The 17,366-nt window shown below is 70.6% G+C and overlaps 3 protein-coding genes across 8 annotated transcripts in view; 1 reads left to right on the plus strand and 2 right to left on the minus strand.

The window, feature by feature from the left end:
* The first annotated feature begins 9 nt into the window (after positions 1–9).
* On the plus strand, positions 10–4,001 carry MST1 (macrophage stimulating 1). 2 transcript variants are annotated; one of them, XM_083796068.1, is made up of 18 exons: positions 10–125; positions 246–387; positions 477–589; positions 680–794; positions 968–1,104; positions 1,181–1,301; positions 1,384–1,502; positions 1,588–1,753; positions 1,831–1,961; positions 2,042–2,144; positions 2,225–2,361; positions 2,451–2,486; positions 2,560–2,671; positions 2,753–2,830; positions 2,895–3,041; positions 3,122–3,228; positions 3,533–3,672; positions 3,765–4,001. In XM_083796068.1, exons 1-18 carry the CDS (start codon positions 68–70, stop codon positions 3,924–3,926), a joined length of 2,124 nt encoding a protein of 707 aa, XP_083652194.1. In that variant the 5' UTR covers positions 10–67; the 3' UTR covers positions 3,927–4,001. The 2 variants fall into 2 exon arrangements, with proteins under 2 accessions (XP_083652194.1, XP_083652195.1); XM_083796069.1 differs by having other exon boundaries at positions 1,591–1,753.
* Positions 4,002–4,058: 57 nt separating this feature from the next.
* On the minus strand, positions 4,059–13,066 carry APEH (acylaminoacyl-peptide hydrolase). Its single transcript, XM_083795664.1, has 41 exons — positions 13,010–13,066; positions 12,121–12,250; positions 11,912–12,038; positions 11,744–11,843; positions 11,591–11,666; positions 11,351–11,517; positions 11,143–11,280; positions 10,966–11,057; positions 10,840–10,880; positions 10,642–10,763; positions 10,455–10,515; positions 10,283–10,380; positions 10,154–10,205; positions 9,976–10,064; positions 9,762–9,900; positions 9,606–9,689; positions 9,441–9,521; positions 9,260–9,348; positions 8,960–9,150; positions 8,788–8,890; positions 8,611–8,717; positions 8,447–8,545; positions 7,995–8,380; positions 7,804–7,927; positions 7,647–7,728; positions 7,491–7,566; positions 7,230–7,378; positions 7,014–7,151; positions 6,845–6,936; positions 6,708–6,748; positions 6,516–6,637; positions 6,130–6,393; positions 5,996–6,047; positions 5,827–5,915; positions 5,575–5,716; positions 5,360–5,437; positions 5,207–5,287; positions 5,038–5,126; positions 4,762–4,952; positions 4,398–4,679; positions 4,059–4,318 (listed from the first exon to the last, which is right to left on the minus strand). The coding sequence occupies exons 1-41, from the start codon at positions 13,019–13,021 to the stop codon at positions 4,198–4,200; spliced, it is 4,797 nt and encodes a 1,598-aa protein (XP_083651790.1). The 5' UTR covers positions 13,022–13,066; the 3' UTR covers positions 4,059–4,197.
* A 224-nt stretch (positions 13,067–13,290) lies between these two features.
* Positions 13,291–17,366, minus strand: part of BSN (bassoon presynaptic cytomatrix protein) — a 75,114-nt gene continuing 71,038 nt past the window's right edge. For 3 of the 5 annotated variants that reach the window (XM_083796065.1, XM_083796066.1, XM_083796063.1), the window contains exons 7-12: positions 16,393–17,117; positions 15,963–16,056; positions 15,708–15,851; positions 15,454–15,506; positions 15,283–15,379; positions 13,292–15,092 (exon numbers count right to left, since the gene is read on the minus strand). In XM_083796065.1, coding sequence (XP_083652191.1) covers positions 15,466–15,506; positions 15,708–15,851; positions 15,963–16,056; positions 16,393–17,117 — 1,004 coding nt within the window. In that variant the 3' untranslated portion in view covers positions 13,292–15,092; positions 15,283–15,379; positions 15,454–15,465. Of the gene's footprint in view, positions 15,093–15,282; positions 15,380–15,453; positions 15,507–15,707; positions 15,852–15,962; positions 16,057–16,392; positions 17,118–17,366 lie in introns of all 5 variants that reach the window. The other 2 variants (XM_083796064.1, XM_083796067.1) reach the window with 1 other exon arrangement.

The raw sequence follows: 17,366 nt of genomic DNA on the forward strand, positions 1-17,366 counted from the left end.
CACCCAGCAGCCCCGCCCCCCGCTAGGCCCCGCCCCCCGCTAGGCCCCGCCCCCGCCCGCCAGCGCCATGCCGGCGGTGCCGCGGGTGCTGCTGGCCCTGGCCGTGGCCGCGGCGCTGGGCGCAGGTAGGGCCCGGGCCGGGGGCCGCGGGGCCGCCGGGGGCTGGGCGGCGCTGGGCAGCCCGGGCGGGGCCCCCCGGGCCGGCCCCGCGCCCCCCGGCGCCCAGCTCCCGCCGCGCTCCCCAGGCCCCCGCTCGCCCCTCAACGACTTCCAGCGCCTGCGAGCCACCGAGCTGCTGCCCGTGCCCCCCGAGGCGCCGCCGCCGCCGCCCGAGCCGGGCCCGGCCGAGCAGTGCGCCCAGCGCTGCGCCACCAGCCCGGCCTGCCGGTGAGCCGCGGCGCGGGGCGAGCGCGGCTGCGGCCGCCGAGCGGCCCGGTGCCCCGTGCCCTGTGCCACCCCGCTGTCGCGCCTCGCAGGGCTTTCCACCACGAGCGGCAGAGCCAGCTGTGCCAGCTGCTGCCCTGGACGCAGCACTCGCCCCGCGTCCGCCTGCAGAAGAACATCCACTACGACCTGTACCAGAAGAAAGGTGGGCTGGCGCCGAGGCTGCACGCCGGGCACCCGCCGCGGGGCTCCCCGGTGCCCGCACGGCTCTGACGCGGTGCCCGGCTCTGCCCAGACTACCTGCGGGAGTGCATCGTGAACCACGGCACCAGCTACCGCGGCACACGGGCCACGACGGAGAAAGGTCTGCGCTGCCAGCACTGGCAGGCCACCACGCCGCACGACCACAGGTGCCACCGTGCCCCCCGCCGCCCCCCCAGCGGCTGCGGGCACCAGCCCTGGGCAGCACGGGGCGATGGGACACGGGACGGGACAGCGTGGGGCCATGGGCTACGGGGTGGGGGCAGCACGGGGGCAGTGGGGACGGCGCTGGGGCAGTGGCGCTGACGGGGGGGTGGCACAGGTTCCTGCCGTCCCCACGCAACGGGCTGGAGGAGAACTACTGCCGCAACCCCGACCGGGACAAGCGGGGCCCGTGGTGTTACACTGTCGACCCCAGCGTGCGGCACCAGAGCTGCGGCATCAAGAAGTGCGAGGATGGTGAGCGCCGTGCCCCGGGGACACCCCGTGCCGCTTGTCCCCGCCACCGCTGAGGCCACCCCCCCGCTGTTGGCAGCCATCTGCATGACCTGCAACGGGGAGGATTACCGGGGCTTCGTGGACCACACCGAGTCAGGGACCGAGTGCCAGCGCTGGGACCTGCAGCACCCGCACAAGCATCCCTTCCACCCCGACAAGTACCGGCCCGGGGGCGCGCAGCCACGGTGGTGACGATGAACGCTTGTCACCCTCAACCACTGCTCCCCATCTCTTGCCCAGGTACCCCGAGAAGGGTCTGGATGACAACTACTGCCGCAACCCTGACGGCTCCGAGCAGCCCTGGTGCTACACCGTTGACCCCGCGCGGGAGCGCGAGTATTGCCGCATCCGCGTCTGCAGTAAGTCCCCAGTGGCGTCACCTGCAGGGCTGGGGCCGGCTGTCCTCGGTGCCACCCTCACCCCGCTGTTCTCTGGCCACACAAGCAGAGAAGCGTCCGCGGCCCCTCAACATCACCACCAGCTGCTTCAGGGGGAAGGGCGAAGGCTACCGGGGCCGGGTGAACGTCACCGTGTCGGGCATCCCGTGCCAGCGCTGGGACGCCCAGGCACCCCACCGGCACCACTTTGTGCCCGAGAAGTACCCATGCAAGTAGGTCTGGTGGGGCAGGATGGGGTGGCCGTGGACAGCACCCGCGGGCACGGGCACGCACGTGGCTGCTCTGCCAGGGACCTGCAGGAGAACTTCTGCCGCAACCCCGATGGCTCGGAGGCGCCGTGGTGCTTCACCACCCGCCCCAGCGTCCGCGTTGCCTTCTGCTTCCACATCCGCCGCTGCGACGACGAGCTGGGTGCTCAGGGTGAGCCCCGCTCCCCTGGGCCTGTGGGTGCCCCCATCAGAGCGCCCGCCTGTGACAGAGTGCTCCCTGCCTGCCCCCAGAGTGCTACCACGGCCACGGCGAGACGTACCACGGCCACGTCAGCAAGACGCGCAAGGGCATCACGTGCCAGCGCTGGGACGCCCAGACACCCCACGTGCCGCAGTGAGTGTGTGCAGGAGCCTCCCGGGGGCTGGTGCACAGGGACGGGGATGGGGACAGCGATGGCGACTCCCTCCCGGCAGGATCTCTCCCGCCACCCACCCCGAGGCCCACCTGGAGGAGAACTACTGCCGCAACCCTGACAACGACAGCCACGGCCCCTGGTGCTACACCATGGACCCCCGCATGCCCTTTGACTACTGCGCCATCAAGCCCTGCTGTGAGCCCTGGCCCCGCTGAGCCCCGGCTGCCCCGTGGCGTGCTTGTGGCCACCCCGCTGCAGCCACCCCCTTGCTTTTCTCTCTGCAGCTGGCAATGCGGTGCCATCCATCCTGGAGAGCATGGGTAGGGACAGGGGGATGCTGGGTGCCACGCGGCGGGCGCGGACGCCGCCGGCTGATGCCTTCTGTGCGCACAGAGGCGGTGACGTTCGAGCAGTGCGGCCGGCGGGACGAGAGGCTGCAGCTCAAGGGGCGCATCGTGGGCGGGCAGCCCGGCAACTCGCCGTGGACCGTCAGCATCCGCAACCGGTGAGCGGGCGCCCCGCGTGCCAGCACCGCTGCGCCACCAGCCGGGCGCCCACCCTAGCTGCCCTCCCTCGGTGCCTGCAGGGCCGGCGTGCACTTCTGCGGCGGGTCCCTGGTGAAGGAGCAGTGGGTGATCAGCATCCGCCAGTGCTTCTCCTCCTGGTGAGCTTGGGGACAGCATGCAAGGCACCGGGCACCACTGTGCCCTGATGTCCCCATCCTGCAGCGACGCGGACCTGTCGGGCTACGAGGTGCACCTGGGGCTGCTGTTCAAGGACCCCGGCCCTGCAGACCCCGACCTGCAGGCCATCCCCATCGTGCACATCTTCTGCGGTCCCTCTGAGTCCCACCTGGTGCTGCTGAAGCTGGCGAGGTGAGCAGCCGAGCCCGGTGTCCTGCGCCCTGGCGCTGTCGGGGCTGGCGCCACGTCCCCCCCCGTCCGTCCCTCTGCAGGCCGGCCGTGCTGAACAAGCGCGTGGCCCTGATCTGCCTGCCGCCCGAGCGCTACGTCGTGCCTGCGGGCACCACCTGCGAGATCGCCGGCTGGGGGGAAACCAGAGGTACCCGATGTGGGCAGCCCCAGCCACGGCATCCCCCTGCAGCGGTGCCCCCTGCCCGCGGCATCCCCTGCCCGTGCCGTTCCCACGCAGTGGCACCTTCATGCCCACAGCATCCCCGTGGTTGTCGTGTCCCCCTGCTTGCAACATCCCTTGCCCATAGCATCCTCTGCTGCCCACGGCATCCTCTGCCCACAGCAACCCCCCTCCTGCAGCATCCCCCTGCCCATCCCATGGCAGCCCCTTCTCATGCCCTCCCCCTTCCGTGCCATCCCCCGCCGCCGCCCCGGGGGCTGGCTCCCTGCAGGCACGGCGGACAGCCGCGTGCTGAACGTGGCCCAGCTGCCGGTGCTGGCCCACGGCGAGTGCCAGGCGGCGCTGCGTGGGCGCCTGACGGAGAGCGAGCTGTGCACCGCCCCGCTGCGCACCGGCGTGGGCGCCTGCGAGGTGAGTTTGGCCAGGGGCTGTGGGGCCAGGTGGGCTCGGGGCCGCCACCCCCCCCCCGGTATGGGGGTCACAGCGCTCTTTTGGCCCCGCAGGGAGATTACGGAGGGCCCCTGGCCTGCCTGACCGCCGACTGCTGGGTGCTGGAGGGGGTGATCACCCCGTCCCGTGTCTGCGCCCGCACCGACCAGCCCGCCCTCTTCATCCGTGTCTCGCTCTACGTCAACTGGATCCACAAGGTCATGAAGATGGTCTGAGCCGGGCTGCGGGCGGCTGGAGGGGTGGCACCCCCCTGCCTGCCCCCCCGATCCCAATAAAGGGAGTGGAGCCAGCCTCTGTCTGTGTTGCAGCGTGGCCAAGATGCACAAGACAGCACTGCACGAGGTGGCACACGTTTATTTAGCGGCAAGCCCACATCCCCATTTCCATCCTGTGCCATCACTTGCTCCATTCTCCTCTGGTCCCGGTGCCATCCCCAGGACCCCCAGTCACGCCAAGGCCAGCATGGCCACGGGGCCACTGCAGGTGCTAGGGGCTGTGCTGGGGCTGTCTCAGGTGTTGGAGGAACCAGCGGGCACAGTTCCCAAAAACATCGGCCTCCGTCTCTGTGCCTGCCAGCGCGTGGCCACCCTCCGGGTACCACAGCAGCCTGGGGGGGGGGCAGGGGATGCTCAGCCGGCGCCCCAGGGCTCCCTGCCTGCTCCCCCCGACCCCTGCGCCCCGCTCACCGTGCCGGCACCCCACTGGCCCGCAGCACCCGGTACAGCTCCAGCGCCTGCGTGGGGCTGACCCGCCGGTCCCGGGCACCCACGCACAGCAGCACCGGCGCCCGTACCTGCGGCACAAGCAGTGGTGGGTGCTCAGTCCCCATCCCTGGACCCCCCGCGTCCATCCCCCTGTGCTGTACCCGGTGCACCTGGGCGATGGGCGAGCGCTGCAGCATGGTGGCTACGTCCTCGGCACAGGGCACCCGCTGGAAGGAGTAGGGCAGCCCCAGGGACACGTAGCGCCTGCAGGAGGGAGGCGGGGGGGGGTGACGTGGTGCCCACGGCACGGAGCGACGCAGCGCGGCGTGGGGCGGGTGACTCTCACCAGTCGGGGATGTCGGAGGTGCCCAGCAGGGCGGGCAGGTTGGAGACGGGGTTGCGCAGGGCGCACGCCTGGTAGCGCTTGGGCTCATGGGCGAGGAGGTGGAGGGCGATGAAGGCTCCGTGGGAGCCGGCGAGCAGGGCCAGGCGGCGTGAGTCGAGGGGCTCGCTGCGCAGTGCCTGCTCCACTGCCAGCTGCAGGCATGGGGCACCCCACTGTCAGCACCCCACACCGCCAACACCCCGCACCCTCAGCACCCTGTCCCAGTGCCCCCCCCACCTGTGTGTCCGCCACATCCTGCTCACCCACGCGGGACAGCAGTGAGTCGATGCTGGCCTGCCCGAAGCCCAGGGAGCCGCGGTAGTTCACTGGGGAGATAGGGTTTGCGGGGTGCCACATCCCCAGCGTGGCACGGGGGACACCCAGAGCCGGGGTCCCCAGCACTTACCCAGGAGCACAGCGAACCCCAGCCGGCACAGTGCGGCCATGCTCGGGCGCCAGCGGGCATCGAAGACGGCATGAGGGCCACCTGGGGACAACGGGGACATCACTTGGGGTGCCACCAGCAGCTCAGGGATGTCCCCGTTGCCCCCTCACTCACCGTGGGGGCACACAACGAGGGGATGCGGTGCCATGCTGCCCGCTGGGCTCAGCAGCAGTGCCTCGAAGGGCTGGGTGCCTGCACCGAGGAAGGGGCCCTGCTCAGCCCCCACTGCCCGGGTTACCTAGTGCCCCCAGACCCTTCCCGCCCCCCTCCACCCAAGGGCCCCCAGCACCCAGTAGCAGCCGGGTGCCTGGGGGCCCCTGGGCGCTCACCATGCGGAGCAGGGCTCTGCCCACCGCAGGGCGGCCGGACCATCAGGGTTTTCCAGGTGATGCCGGGCACTGTTGGGGCATCCTCCACTGTCACCCAGCGCAGGGACAGCTCCTGACCCAACGGTGGCAGCTCTGCCACGACCTGGGGACGGGCGCTGAGTGGCACCGGGGCACCCCTTTCCCTCGGCAAGGTGTCATCGGCCCCTGGCATGGCCCCAGTGCGGCGCGGTGCTGTGCCACGGTGCTGCTCACCAGGCGGGGTGGGCGATGTGGGGCTGAGCAGGTGGCCACGAGCAGGTCCCACTGGATGGTGAGCAGCTCCCAGCAGCCTTCGGGTGACCCTGGAGACAACAGCACCCCGATGGGCGCCAGGGCTCATCCCGACTTGCCAACGCACCACGAGCAGCCAGGCGCAGCGTACCGGCAGTGAGGTTGGTGACAGCGGCCGCCTCCGTGTCCACAAGCAGCAGGTCCTGCGAGGGGACAGAGCGCGGGATCCCACGTCTCCATGGGGGCTGTGTCGCAGCCCTGCTCCGTCCCTGTCCCCCAGCTCACCGTGCGGCTCCGCTGTGGGGTGCCCAGCAGGGCTCGCCGGCTGTCGGCTGCCCAGCACCGCGGCGGCAGCTCTGCGGCATAGATCCCGGTGAAGGCTGCAAGCAGGGCAGGGCACTGCTGGGCTGGGGTGGTGGCCCCCGGCACGGGGGGGGGGCATCCAACCCCCCAGCAGCACCCAGCCCCGCTGGCTGCGTGGCTCTCACCGCCCGTGGGCTCCTGCACCACGTCAAGCACCGTCACCGTCTGCCGTGTCTGCCAGGTGAGCTGGGGAGAGCCAAGCCCCGATGGGGAAACTGAGGCACGGGGGATTTGGGGACCGAGAAGGATTTTGGGGACCGCTCCTGTCCAACGGGGAGGGGTGGCCCAGCACGCGCAGTCCCCCTCACCATCCGCAGCTGCAGGCACTGCCGGTGGGGCCCTCCCACGGCCCCCTCCAGGTAAAGCAGGCGCCGGCCGTCGGGGCTCAGCCGGGGCGAGCAGGCGGCACGGGGCTGTGCTGACAGCAGCTCTGCGGGCAGCGGGGTCAGCGCCACGGGGACACTGGGGACCGAGGGCACCCCGGTGTCCCCAGCGCTCACCACAGCGCCTGCTGGCCACTTCCAAATGGAAAATGCCCGACCTGGGAAGGAGTGACCCAGTCAGCGCCCCGTGGCTATGTCCAGCCCTCTCCGTGCTGGCACGGGGTGGGCATCGCGGCCGCACCGGGGGGGCTCACCTCCTGTTGGAGCAGGCGCTCAGCCCCAGGCGGAAGGGCTCGTGCCACCAGCCCACAAACACCACGCCGGTGTCGTCCGGGGACCACAGAGCCTGCGTGAGAGCTGGGCTTGTGCCGGAGCCACGGGCCATTCCCACTGACCCCCCAGGGCTCTGCCCCCCATCCTGACCTGCCCGGGGGAGACGTGCTCGGGGACGCCCTCCAGCACCGAGACGCTGCTGCCCTCGATGTCCAGCACGCAGAGCACGGGGACGCTGCAGGTGCTCAGCGCCTCCCCCCAGTCCTCACGGTACACAAACTGCTCACCCTGCTCACGGCGTGCGTGGCACGGTCACTGGCACGCTCACCATGCGTGTGGCACGCTCACGGGAAGCTCGCCACCCACCTCCTCCTCCTCCTCCTCCTCCTCCTCTGCCGGCCTGGCTGCCCCCGGCACAAGCCACGGGCTGGGTTTTGGTGGCCTGGGCTGGCTCCTCTCGGCCACATAGAGCAGCCGCGTCTCCGAGCGGGACCAGGCCAGGCAGGCAAAGGGACCTGGTGCGGGAACAGGGTGCCAAAGCCCAGCGTGGCACGGGCACAGCCAGGGGGGCCACCAGCTGTGCCGCCCTCGCCCGCACCCTGGGAGTATTTTGGGAGGGGGCCCTACCCTCTGTGTAGACCCTGCCGTGCTTCCCCAGCGCTGTCAGGTCCACGCCGTGGCTGCGCCCGCAGCCATCCCACACCTGGGCAAGGGGGGGCTCAGCACAGGCACGCCCTGCCCGCAGCACCCACCTCCCCAGCGAGCCCCGGGCACCTGCGTTACCTCCAGCAACTCGTGGCCCTGCAGCGGGCAGCGGGTGAGCACGGCGCGGCGCTGCCCCGACGGCGAGTCCTGGCTGAGAAGCCTGCGGGCGGCAGGGAGGTTGCAGCCACGGGCACGGCCGCGCTGCCCCGTCCTGAAGCCCAGCCGCGAGCCCTACTGGTTGCGGATCTCGGCGCTGAGCGCTGCCCGGCTGGCAGCAAGGCCGCCGCCAGCGTGCTGCAGGCTGTAGTGCCGGCTGAAGCGCAGGAGCCTCCGGCGGCGCAGGTCTGGCTGGCTGCACTCTGCGGGACGGGGACGTCAGCGCCCGCCCGTGCCGAGAGCGCCGGGGGCGCGCGAGCCCCAACTCACCGGTGTAGAGGCGGAAGGCCTGGCCCCCCGCCGCCGCACCCAGCGCGGCGCGGGTGATGGCAGGGAAGTGGCTGAGCTCCCGGTAGCAGGAGCCGGGGTGGCTCTGCCGCCCCTCTGCCGGCTCCCCCAGGCTTTCCGTGCCCCACCGTCTCCCCGAGGCCATGGGGCCGCTCCGCCGCCGCGCTGGGCTGCTGGCGTCTGCAGCTCCACAGCGGGGCAGGGTGCCAAGGCATGTGCAGGCCGCCCGGCTGGGACCAGTGCCAGACTCGCTGCCTTGTGCGCACCCAGGAAGGGCAGCGGGGTGCTGGGAGCTGGCACCGGGACATCTCCACCCTCTGCTGCGTGACCCCGCCGTGGTCACGAGGCACCGGTGGCTGCAGCACCATCACAGACAACCCCAGTGCTGAGCTACACCGTTTATTGGGGAGTACACGCCGGGGCCCTCTCAGCACCGCAGGTGCTCGAGCAGCCACTGCACGATGTTCATGAAGCCGTCGGCTTCGGCCTCGACGCCAGCCAGCGAGTGGTTGTTCCCCGGGTACCAGAGCAGCCTGCAGGGCGGGGGGGGTTAGCGCCGTGCCCGCAGCCCGCTCCCCAGCACCCAGACCCTACTCACCGCGTGGGGACACCCCGAGCCTTCAGGGCACGGTAATACTCCAGCCCCTGCTTGGGGGGCACGCGGCGGTCGTCCTCCCCCAGCATCAGCAGCACGGGCGTGCGGACCTGCGGGGGGCACGGCTCAGCGCTGGTGCCGCAGGCGGGTGCAGGGGACGGGATGGGGACGGGGCTGTACCCGGTCAACGTAGCGTATGGGTGACTTCTGCAGCATCTCCGTCCACTGGGCTGGGTCCGGCAGGGCAGCCGGCACGTAGGGCAGCCCCGTCTCCGTCAGGCACCTGCGGGCGAGAGGCAGGGGGGCACATGCAGGGCCGGGGTCGGGGGGAGCCGGGGGGCGCAGCACTCACCAGTCGGGGATGTCGGTGGTGGTGACCATGGAGGCAATGTTCACCACGGGGTTGCGGACCACGCAGGCGTGGTAGGTGTCAGGGAACTGCCCGATGAGGTGGCACGCCAGGAAGCCCCCATGTGAGCCGCCCACCAGGGCCACCCGGCTGGAGTCCAGCAGCTCCTCCTGCAGCACCCGCTCCACGCAGAGCTGCGACCGCAGGGGACACGCGCCGAGGTGGGGACATGCCCGCACCCGGGTCTCCCTCCCTGGGGGCACCCACAGGGCGAGGGGGCTCGCACGTCTGCCGGGACCCTACCTGCACATCCCGCACGTCCTGCGTGCCCACGTTGCCCGGCAGGGAGTTCACGCTGTCCTGGCCAAAGCCCAGCGAGCCGCGGTAATTCACTGGGCAAGACAGCGTCAGAAACCTTCCGCCCCCCGCCCCGGACCCTGTGGGCACTGTAGGGGTGCCGTGCCCCGCCGCCCCCCCTGCTCACCCAGCAGCACGGCGAAGCCCACGCGGCAGAGCACGGCTGGGTACAGCATCCACCCGGCAGAGAAGACGGTGTGGGGTCCCCCTGCGAGGGGCAGGCAGTGGGGTGACACCACGCGGCCACAGCCAGCGCTGGGAGGGGGGGTGGCGGCGGGGGGCAAGCTCTCACCGTGGGGCATCACAACCAGGGGGGGCTTCTGGGCAGTGGGACCCTCGCTTGGGCGCAGCAGGATGGCATCGAAGTCCAGGCCCCCTGCGGGGATGGCGGAGGCTGGGTCAGGGCTCAGCAGGGACGGGCGAGAGCCCTGCCGCCTCCGGTGCTCACCGTACTGGGGGTGCTCCTGCTCCGGGGGGGGCTGCAGGGTGCGGATGCTCCAGCTGATGCTGGGCACGGGGGGTGCATCCTGCAGGCACACCCACTGCACCTGCGCCTCCTGGCCCGCGCTGGGCAGGACAGCTACTTTCTGCGTGGGGAGAAGCAACAGTGCCAGCATCCGGGGGGGCTGGGGGTCACTGTGGGGACAGGGACGTCACTGTACCAGCGTGGGGGGGCAGCTCGGCGTGGAGAACTTGGCCACCAGGAGGTCCCGGTCAATGGTGAGGACAGACCAGCTCCCCTGGGGCACCCCTGGGGAGGACAGGAGGGTCAGACCTGCAGGCAGGACCAGCCCCAGCCCCGGCACGGCACAGCACGGCACGGCATGGCACAGCACTCACCGGCTGTCAGAGAGGTCGTGGCACCCGTCTGTGTGTCCACCACAAACACGTCCTAGGGGCAGGAGGGCAGAGTCCAGCCCGGCACCGTCACGGCCCCGCCACGTGTCCCCGGGCCGCACAGCCCCTTACCTGCTGGCTGCGCTGGGCCGTGTCCAGCACAAGCCTCCGGCTGTCGGCCGCCCAGCACAGCGCCGGCAGAGCGCTGCAGTAGATGCCGGGGAACGTGCCTGCGAGGGGAGCGTCGTCGCTCAGCGCCCCCAGCGCCCCATCTCCCCAGACCCCCCCGCGGGGCCGTACTCACCCCACGCCTGCCGCGGCACGGCCTCCAGCACGGTGCGGGTGTGCTCGGTGTACCAGTCGTACTGCGGGACACATGGGCCGGGGGGGCTTTGCGGGCCTCATCCTGCCCATCCGGGTGGGGGCGGCACCCCCCTGCCCGCCAGCCCCCTCTGAACCCCCCGGGCACGTTTTGGGGCCGAGCTGCTCACCATGAGGAGGCGGCTGCACTGCTGGTGGGGGCCCAGGGCGCTGTTCTCCAGGTAGGCGATGCGGCACCGGTCGGGGCTGAGCCGCGGGGACCACACGGCCCTGGTGTCCTCCGAGAGCAGCTCTGCAAGGGGACGAGGGGACGCTGAGAGGCTGCAGGGGGCCTGGGCACCAGTGGGGCCTGGGGGCGAGCCACTCACCACAATTCCCACCCGTCAGGTCCACGTAGAAGAGTGCCGAGCTGCCGGGGAGAGGGGGACTGTCACTGCGGGGCGGGCTGGGGGTCCCCCAGGGCTTGGGGGTGGCCGGGGAGGACAGGCACTCACCGGCGGTTGGTGCAGTGCCGCAGCCCCAGGCGGAAGGGCTCGTGCCACCAGCCCACGAACACCACGCCGGTGTCATCTGGGGACCAGAAGGCCTGCCCGGAAGGAGACAGCGCAGCTCAGTGACCGCGTCTCCCATTCCCCACCACCTCCCGCGTCCCCTCTGTTCCCCGTCCTGACCTGCCCGGGGGAGACGTGCTCGGGGACGCCCTCCAGCACCGAGACGCTGCTGCCCTCGATGTCCAGCACGCAGAGCACGGGGACGCTGCGGGTGCTCAGCGTCTCCCCCCAGTCCTCGTGGTACACGAACTGCTCGCCCTGCGGCACGGCCCCATCAGCGCCAGCTGCGGGGCAGGGAGCCCTCACCCTGGGGGTGGCGGGGGCCCACCTTGACGGGCGCGTCCGGCTTCTTGGGGCGCTCCAGGTCCTCATCGGTGGTGCAGTCCAGCTCCGGCGCTTTGCTCTGGAAGAAGGACTCGGCCTTGGGGCGCTTCTTCTCCGCCACGTAGAGCAGGTGGGTCTCCGAGTGCGACCAGGCCAGGCAGCCGAACTGGTCTGCAGGGAGGGTCAGGCACCAGCTGCCCTGTCCCCAGGGTCCCCCAGGGCCACCCCGTCCCTCGTCCCTCACCGTCATCATAGACGCTGCCGTGCTTGTCCAGCGCTGTCAGATCGATGCTCTTCACCTTGCGGTTCTGATCCCACACCTGGGGACGCAGGCACGGGGGGCAGCCCGAGCCCCCGGCCCCTTCCCTGCCGCGGCCCCCCCCGGCCCCCAGCTCACCTCCAGGAACTGCTTCTCCTTCTCCTTCTCCTTCTCCTTGCCGGCGGCCTTGCGCAGGACGGCCTTCAGCGCCCCGCTGGGGGACTCGCGGCTCAGCAGCCTGCGGGAAGGCGCCCGTCAGCCCCACGCCTCCAGCGGCGCGGGGACCCGGGGCACGCGGGGACCCACTCGTCCTTGATCTCGCAGCAGGTGCCGGCGGGCCCCGCGTAGACGATGGAGGTCCCGTCGTGGAAGACGAGGTACTGCCGGCAGGACTTGATGCTCTCGGCCCGCGCCAGGTCCCGCTGCGACCACTCTGCGCAGGGACGGGGGGACGGGGTGAGCACCCCTGACGCCCCCCTCCCCACGTCCCCCTCGCCCCGTCCCCATCCCCATACCGGTGTAGAGGCTGCAGTACTTGCCCCCGTACTGGGTGGTGACGTCGGGGCCCAGGCAGGCGGTGCTGAGCCCCGGGTGCTGGCTCAGCTCCCGGTACAGCCCCGCGACCTCCTCCAGGCTGGGCAGCACCTGCGGGACCCGCGGGCTGGCTGGGGGGCACGGGGCCGGGGCAGGGACCAGGGACATGGGGCAAGGCTGGGGGACCAGGGTATGTGGGGAGGGGGCTCTGGGGGTGCCAGGGCATGTGGGGGGCTGCTATTGGGGTACCAGGGGACATGGGGGGCAGTTATTGGGGTACCAGGGCACATGGGGGGCTGCTATTGGGGTACCATGGCATATGGGGGGGTGCTATTGGGGTACCAGGGGACATGGGGGGCAGTTATTGGGGTACCAGGGAATATGGGGGGCTGCTGTTGGGGTACCAGGGCACATGGGGGGGTGCTATTGGGGTACCAGGGCACATGGGGGGCTGCTATTGGGGTACCAGGTCATAGGGGGGGGCTATCAGGGTACCAGGGCACTGGGGGGCAGTTATTGGGGTCCCAGGGCACGTGGGGGGCAGTTATTGGGGTACCAGGGCATATGGGGGGGGCTATTGGGGTACCAGGGCATATGGGGGGCAGTTATCGGGGTCCCAGGGCACACGGGGGGGCTGCCCTGGGGGTACCGGGGCAGGGGCCGTGCCGCTCTGGGGGCGCAGAGCACCGCGGGGCCGGGCTGGGGCTCCCAGGGCACACGGGGGGAGCCTGCGGGGCCCGTGCAGGCACCGGGGGGGTTCCGCGGACGGCGGCGGGGGGGAGCGGGAAGCAGCGACGGGGCCGCGCACGGGCCGGGCCGGGCCGGGCCGAGCCCCCGGTGACGTCCCCCCCCCCCCCCCCAGCCCCTCACCACCGGCTCCATGTCGCGGCGTCGGGGGGGGGGGGGCGGCACCGGCGCTTCCGGGAGGCGGCGCGGGGCGGGGCGGGGCGGGGCGGCGCGGGCCGGGCCCCCCCCCCTTGGCCGCGTTGCGGCGCCCCCTGGCGGGCGGCGGGGGCGGTGCGGTGCGGGGGGGACCGGCCCCAACCCCCCCCCCCCCCCCCATGGCCGGGTGTCCCCGGGGCAGGCACGAGGCGGAGCCGGGCGCGGGTTCAGACCAGGTCCTTGTTGTTTTATTCCGTTCCCACAGAAACACCTGGGGGGGGGTGTGGGGGGGGGGCGACTCGTGGTACGCGGTCACGACACGGCGGCGGCACGGGGGGGGTCACGACGGGGTCTCACAGGGCACGGCACACACGCACACCGTCACAGCGGCCGGGGGGGGCACGCGCCTCGCGGGCACGGCAGCCCCCGGAGCCCCCCCGGGCCCCCCAGCCGCGGGCGGCCAGCCGGCGGTGTGCTGGGCGGGGGGCCGGGGGGTCCGGGGGGGTGCGGGGGGGTGCGGGGGTCCCGCGTGCCGGTTACACACTGTACACGTATTTACAGCGCCGGAGCGGGGGGAGCTGCGGGGCGGCGGGGGGCACCCGCTGGGTACCCGCGTGGGGCTGGGGGAACCGCGGGTCCCCGTCCCACGGCGCCCCGGGCGTCTCCCCCCGGCCCCTACGGCGGCCAGGTCCTCTGCATCCGATACGGCGATGAACCGATGGAGAAGGAGTAAGAATAATAGCTTTAAATAATAATTAAAAAAAAAAAAAAAACACAACAAAAAAGAGTCCAGGCAAAGAACAGCAAGCACTGGGACGCGGGTGGGACCGTGCAGAGAAGCAGCAAGCCATGCTCTACAACAGGACGGACGGTCACGGGCGCTACGGCGACCCTTTGGCAGCGTGGCCCTCGGCGGGTCGAACATGCCACGAACTGGAGCTTGATACGCACAGGTGGTCGAGAGAGGAGGTACCCGGTTTGCAATGACACCCTTGCACGCGACGTTGGAGCTATCAGCTATCGACAGGTCTCGTTCCGGAGTCGTGTTATTTCGTTGCATAGAACATGGGACGGGGCGCGCAGGGCGCTGCCGCCCGCGCCGGGCACCGGGGCGCTGCCAGCGTGCGGGGGGCAGCGGGACGTGGGGGCGAGGACCGGAGCGGCCGGGCACGCCACGGACATCTCCTGCTGGCGGGGTGAGCGCGGCCCCCCGGCCCCTCCGCCGGTCCGAGCGGGCCCCCGCGTAATGGCTTAAGAAGGACTTGAATTGCACAGTAAGAGGAAGGATATTGGCGGAGGCGAAGCTCTCCTGATCTTGTTCCGTGGATTGTGCTCTTTTGTGGCCTCCTGCACTCTATTGCTTCTACAAACAACAGCCCATGTGCTAACTCATCGCACAAAGCAAAGAGGGAAGAGGATTTGCTACAAAGTCAAATAAAAAATCAATGAAATGAACCCAAAGAAACAAAAAAATGGAACAAAAAAAAAGCCCGTCCCCTCCCCCCCCCCCCGACGACGCCCCCTGCCCCCCCCCGGTGCAGATGAGGTATACACAGAAATCAAAGTGGGATGATTAAGGCTGTTCTTCAAAGAAAAGGGGTGCCCGGCAGCGGGGCGCGCCGGCTGCGTGGCGAGGGCAAGCGTGGCCCTTTGAATGCTTTGAATGGCTTCAGGGCAGCGCCCGGTGTCGGCAAAGGCCAGCCCGCGTCTGCGCTGCCTGTCAGAGTCCTATGGCCTCGTATTTCGGTAGTGAAACAGTGTTAGGTCCTAACGGGGCGCGCCGACTCCCCGGGGGGGGGAGCAGGCTGCAGTGCAGGGGGGCCAAGGGGCCGGCAGGACAGAGGGGACGGAAAGGTGGCCCTCGGCTCGCGCGGAGGGGAAAAACCTATGAAGATGCCAGAGCTGGGGTTCGGAGGGAGCAACTCTGCGTATAATCTTGAGAAAGGGCCGTGGGTCCCGGCACAGCCCCTCGGCATGGGGGGGGTCCCCCCTACGCGTGCCGCGCCGGAGCTGCTCGCCGCCGTCTGCTGCGTGACGTCCAGCACCCAGGGTGTCACCCTGCTTTCAAAAGCTGGTGAGAGACAGAGGGAAAGGGGTCAGCCCGCGCGCAGCCACGTCCCCACGGGGAGGGGATGCTGCCATCCGGCTGGGCGGCTGCGCGACAGAAGGTGACGGGGGCACCACGCCACGAAGGGCTGCTGGGGGAGCAGCTGGAGCCGCTCCTGGTGCGGAGCTGGGAACGGCACCGAGGGGGGACTCACCGTTATACCCAGAGTCTGGCGCCGCGTGCTGAGTCCGCTGGCTTCTTCATAGGTTTTTCCGCTGCAACGACTCGATCTCCACTCGCTTCCCCAGCTCCTGCGGCGGGAGGGCGTCAGGGCACGGCAGGGCAGGGACACACCGGGGCGCGGCATCGGCGCCGCTGAACTCACCTTGTGCCGTTCTCACCAGAACGAAGTGAATTTCTTGCCAAAAGCTGACACCGCTGCGGGGAAGCCGGAGAAGCGTGAGGACGGAAGCATCCTGATGCATCCCATGCCCGCAGACCCCAAACCAAAGTCATCGGCCTGTGATGCTTGCGCATCCCCAGCCGTCGGGAGCAGCGCATCCCGATGGAGGCTCCCGGCCACCCCTGCGGTGCCTGACCCCGTCTCAGTGCGTCACCGTCTGCGGGGTGCACCCTTACCTTCAGTCAGTTTGCCTGCTTGTTCTGCTGCCCCTCCCGGCAGGATTTTGGAGAAAACGCTCTCTCCTTCCACCCCAGGCTGCCCTGTGCCTGTGCTGGCGGGGCCACGGGTCCCGGCTGCCCTCGGCCCAACCTTGCTGTCTGCTGGGGGACAAAGGAGGCTGCCGTTAGCAGGGAAAGGCCCCGTGTGGCTGACCCCGTGGGGGGGCCAGGCAGCCAGCACGGGGCCAGCCCTGTGCCGCCGGGCGCACTGACCTGCTGCTCCTGGGGGCTGAGCCGTGGGCGCTCTCCCCAGCTGCTGCGGCACCTTCACCGCGGGTTTGGACGCGTCTGTCTGCTCCACTTTCTGCTGTGAGGCAGAAAATGCCTTTCAGCTCTCACCCTCCCAGCCGGGACAGCAGAGCAGAGCATCCTGTAGGGTAGCCCGGGTGGGACGTGATCCAGGGCTTGCTGTGGCAATGCCCGTGTACTGCTCCCCGGGGAAAAAACGCAAAATGCTGCGGGAAAAGTGGCCCCACAGCCCCAGAAGAGGCAGGGGCGCAGGGATGTGCACCCTCCCAAAGTGTGCCGTCTGGGGTGGCACGTACATGGATTATGGCTCCCCATATGGGTCCCCAGCCCTTCCCCTGCTAGCTCCCTGGCTGCAGCAGGGGCTTGCAGCAGACCCAGCCGTGCCCATACTCACCTGTGGCCCTGGGTGCCCACCCGGCTGCGCGTGCAGCGTGGCCGGTGCCTTCCCCGCAGCCTGGCCTGTCCCTGGCTGCTGCTCTGGTGGCCGGGACGAGGCGGGTCCCTGTGTCCTGGGCTGTGCCGAGCCCGCCGGCTGGGCAGCCTGCCTCGCTGCCGGCTGCTGCCGCGCTGCCTGCTGCCCAGCCTGCGGCTGCCTGCCTGCCGGCTGCTGTGCGGGTGCTGGTGCCTCTGGCTTCTGCGCCGGGGTGGGCGTCCCGTGCGGCTGCGGCGTCTTCGGCGTCTTCTGGGGCTCGGCACCGTGGTGGTGCGCGGCGGGGCGTGACGGCGGGGCGTACTCGGAGGCGTTGGGGCCATACGGTGCTGGGGCGCGGGGCTCGGGCTGCTGCGCCTTCTTGGTGGTGGTTGGCGGCGCGTGGCTGCGGGGCTCGTGGCGGCCGGGCTCCCGCGGGTGCTGCTTGGCCGAGCGGCGCGGCTGCTCATCGTGGCGGGAGGAGGCAGCGTGGCGCCCGTACTCGCCGTGGTGCCGGTGCTCACGGTGCTGGGGGTAGTCGTCGTGCTGCCACGGGTCCTCGTCGGGCAGCTCATCATAGTCGTGGTAGGTGTGCTTAGCCGGGGGTCTCTTCTGCGAGGAAGAGTGGCCGCCGTAGTGCCTTACCCGCTCTGACCGCACCTCCCTGGGCTTATCAAACCAGTCTGTCTCCTCCTGACCCAAATGATAGGCTTCAGAAACCAAAAACAAACCACAGTCAATCTCTCGCTCCGCAGGTGGGAACGCAGCCCGGGCTGAAGCCATGCAATGAGGCAGGAGAAGGCAAGCAGCTCGTGACACACACAGGGGACAGCCCGCGCCGGCAGGGACGGGATGGGGCACCGCGCACGCACCGGGCAGCACCGGCGAACATCAAACACCCGGACAAGGACTGGAAAGGGGGGAGGAAGGCACGTGTCAAGCAAACTGAGGCCATGAGA

The sequence above is a fragment of the Anser anser genome, assembly GCF_964211835.1.
Source record: "Anser anser genome assembly, chromosome: 12".
NCBI classification, from domain to species: Eukaryota; Metazoa; Chordata; class Aves; order Anseriformes; family Anatidae; genus Anser; species Anser anser.

Excerpts from the sequence above, each read along its gene's own strand:
- MST1 (XM_083796068.1), top strand. The coding sequence starts at position 68 with ATGCCGGCGGTGCCGCGGGTGCTGCTGGCCCTGGCCGTGGCCGCGGCG. Across the intron at positions 126-245 it reads GGCCGCGGCGCTGGGCGCAG|GCCCCCGCTCGCCCCTCAAC; the intron begins GTAGGGCCCGGG and ends CGCGCTCCCCAG. Across the intron at positions 2,487-2,559 it reads ATCCATCCTGGAGAGCATGG|AGGCGGTGACGTTCGAGCAG; the intron begins GTAGGGACAGGG and ends CTGTGCGCACAG.
- APEH (XM_083795664.1), bottom strand. Across the intron at positions 8,891-8,959 it reads ACCACCGACATCCCCGACTG|GTGCCTGACGGAGACGGGGC; the intron begins GTGAGTGCTGCG and ends TCTCGCCCGCAG. Across the intron at positions 6,749-6,844 it reads AGCGCCTGCTCCAACAGGAG|GTCGGGCATTTTCCATTTGG; the intron begins GTGAGCCCCCCC and ends ACTCCTTCCCAG.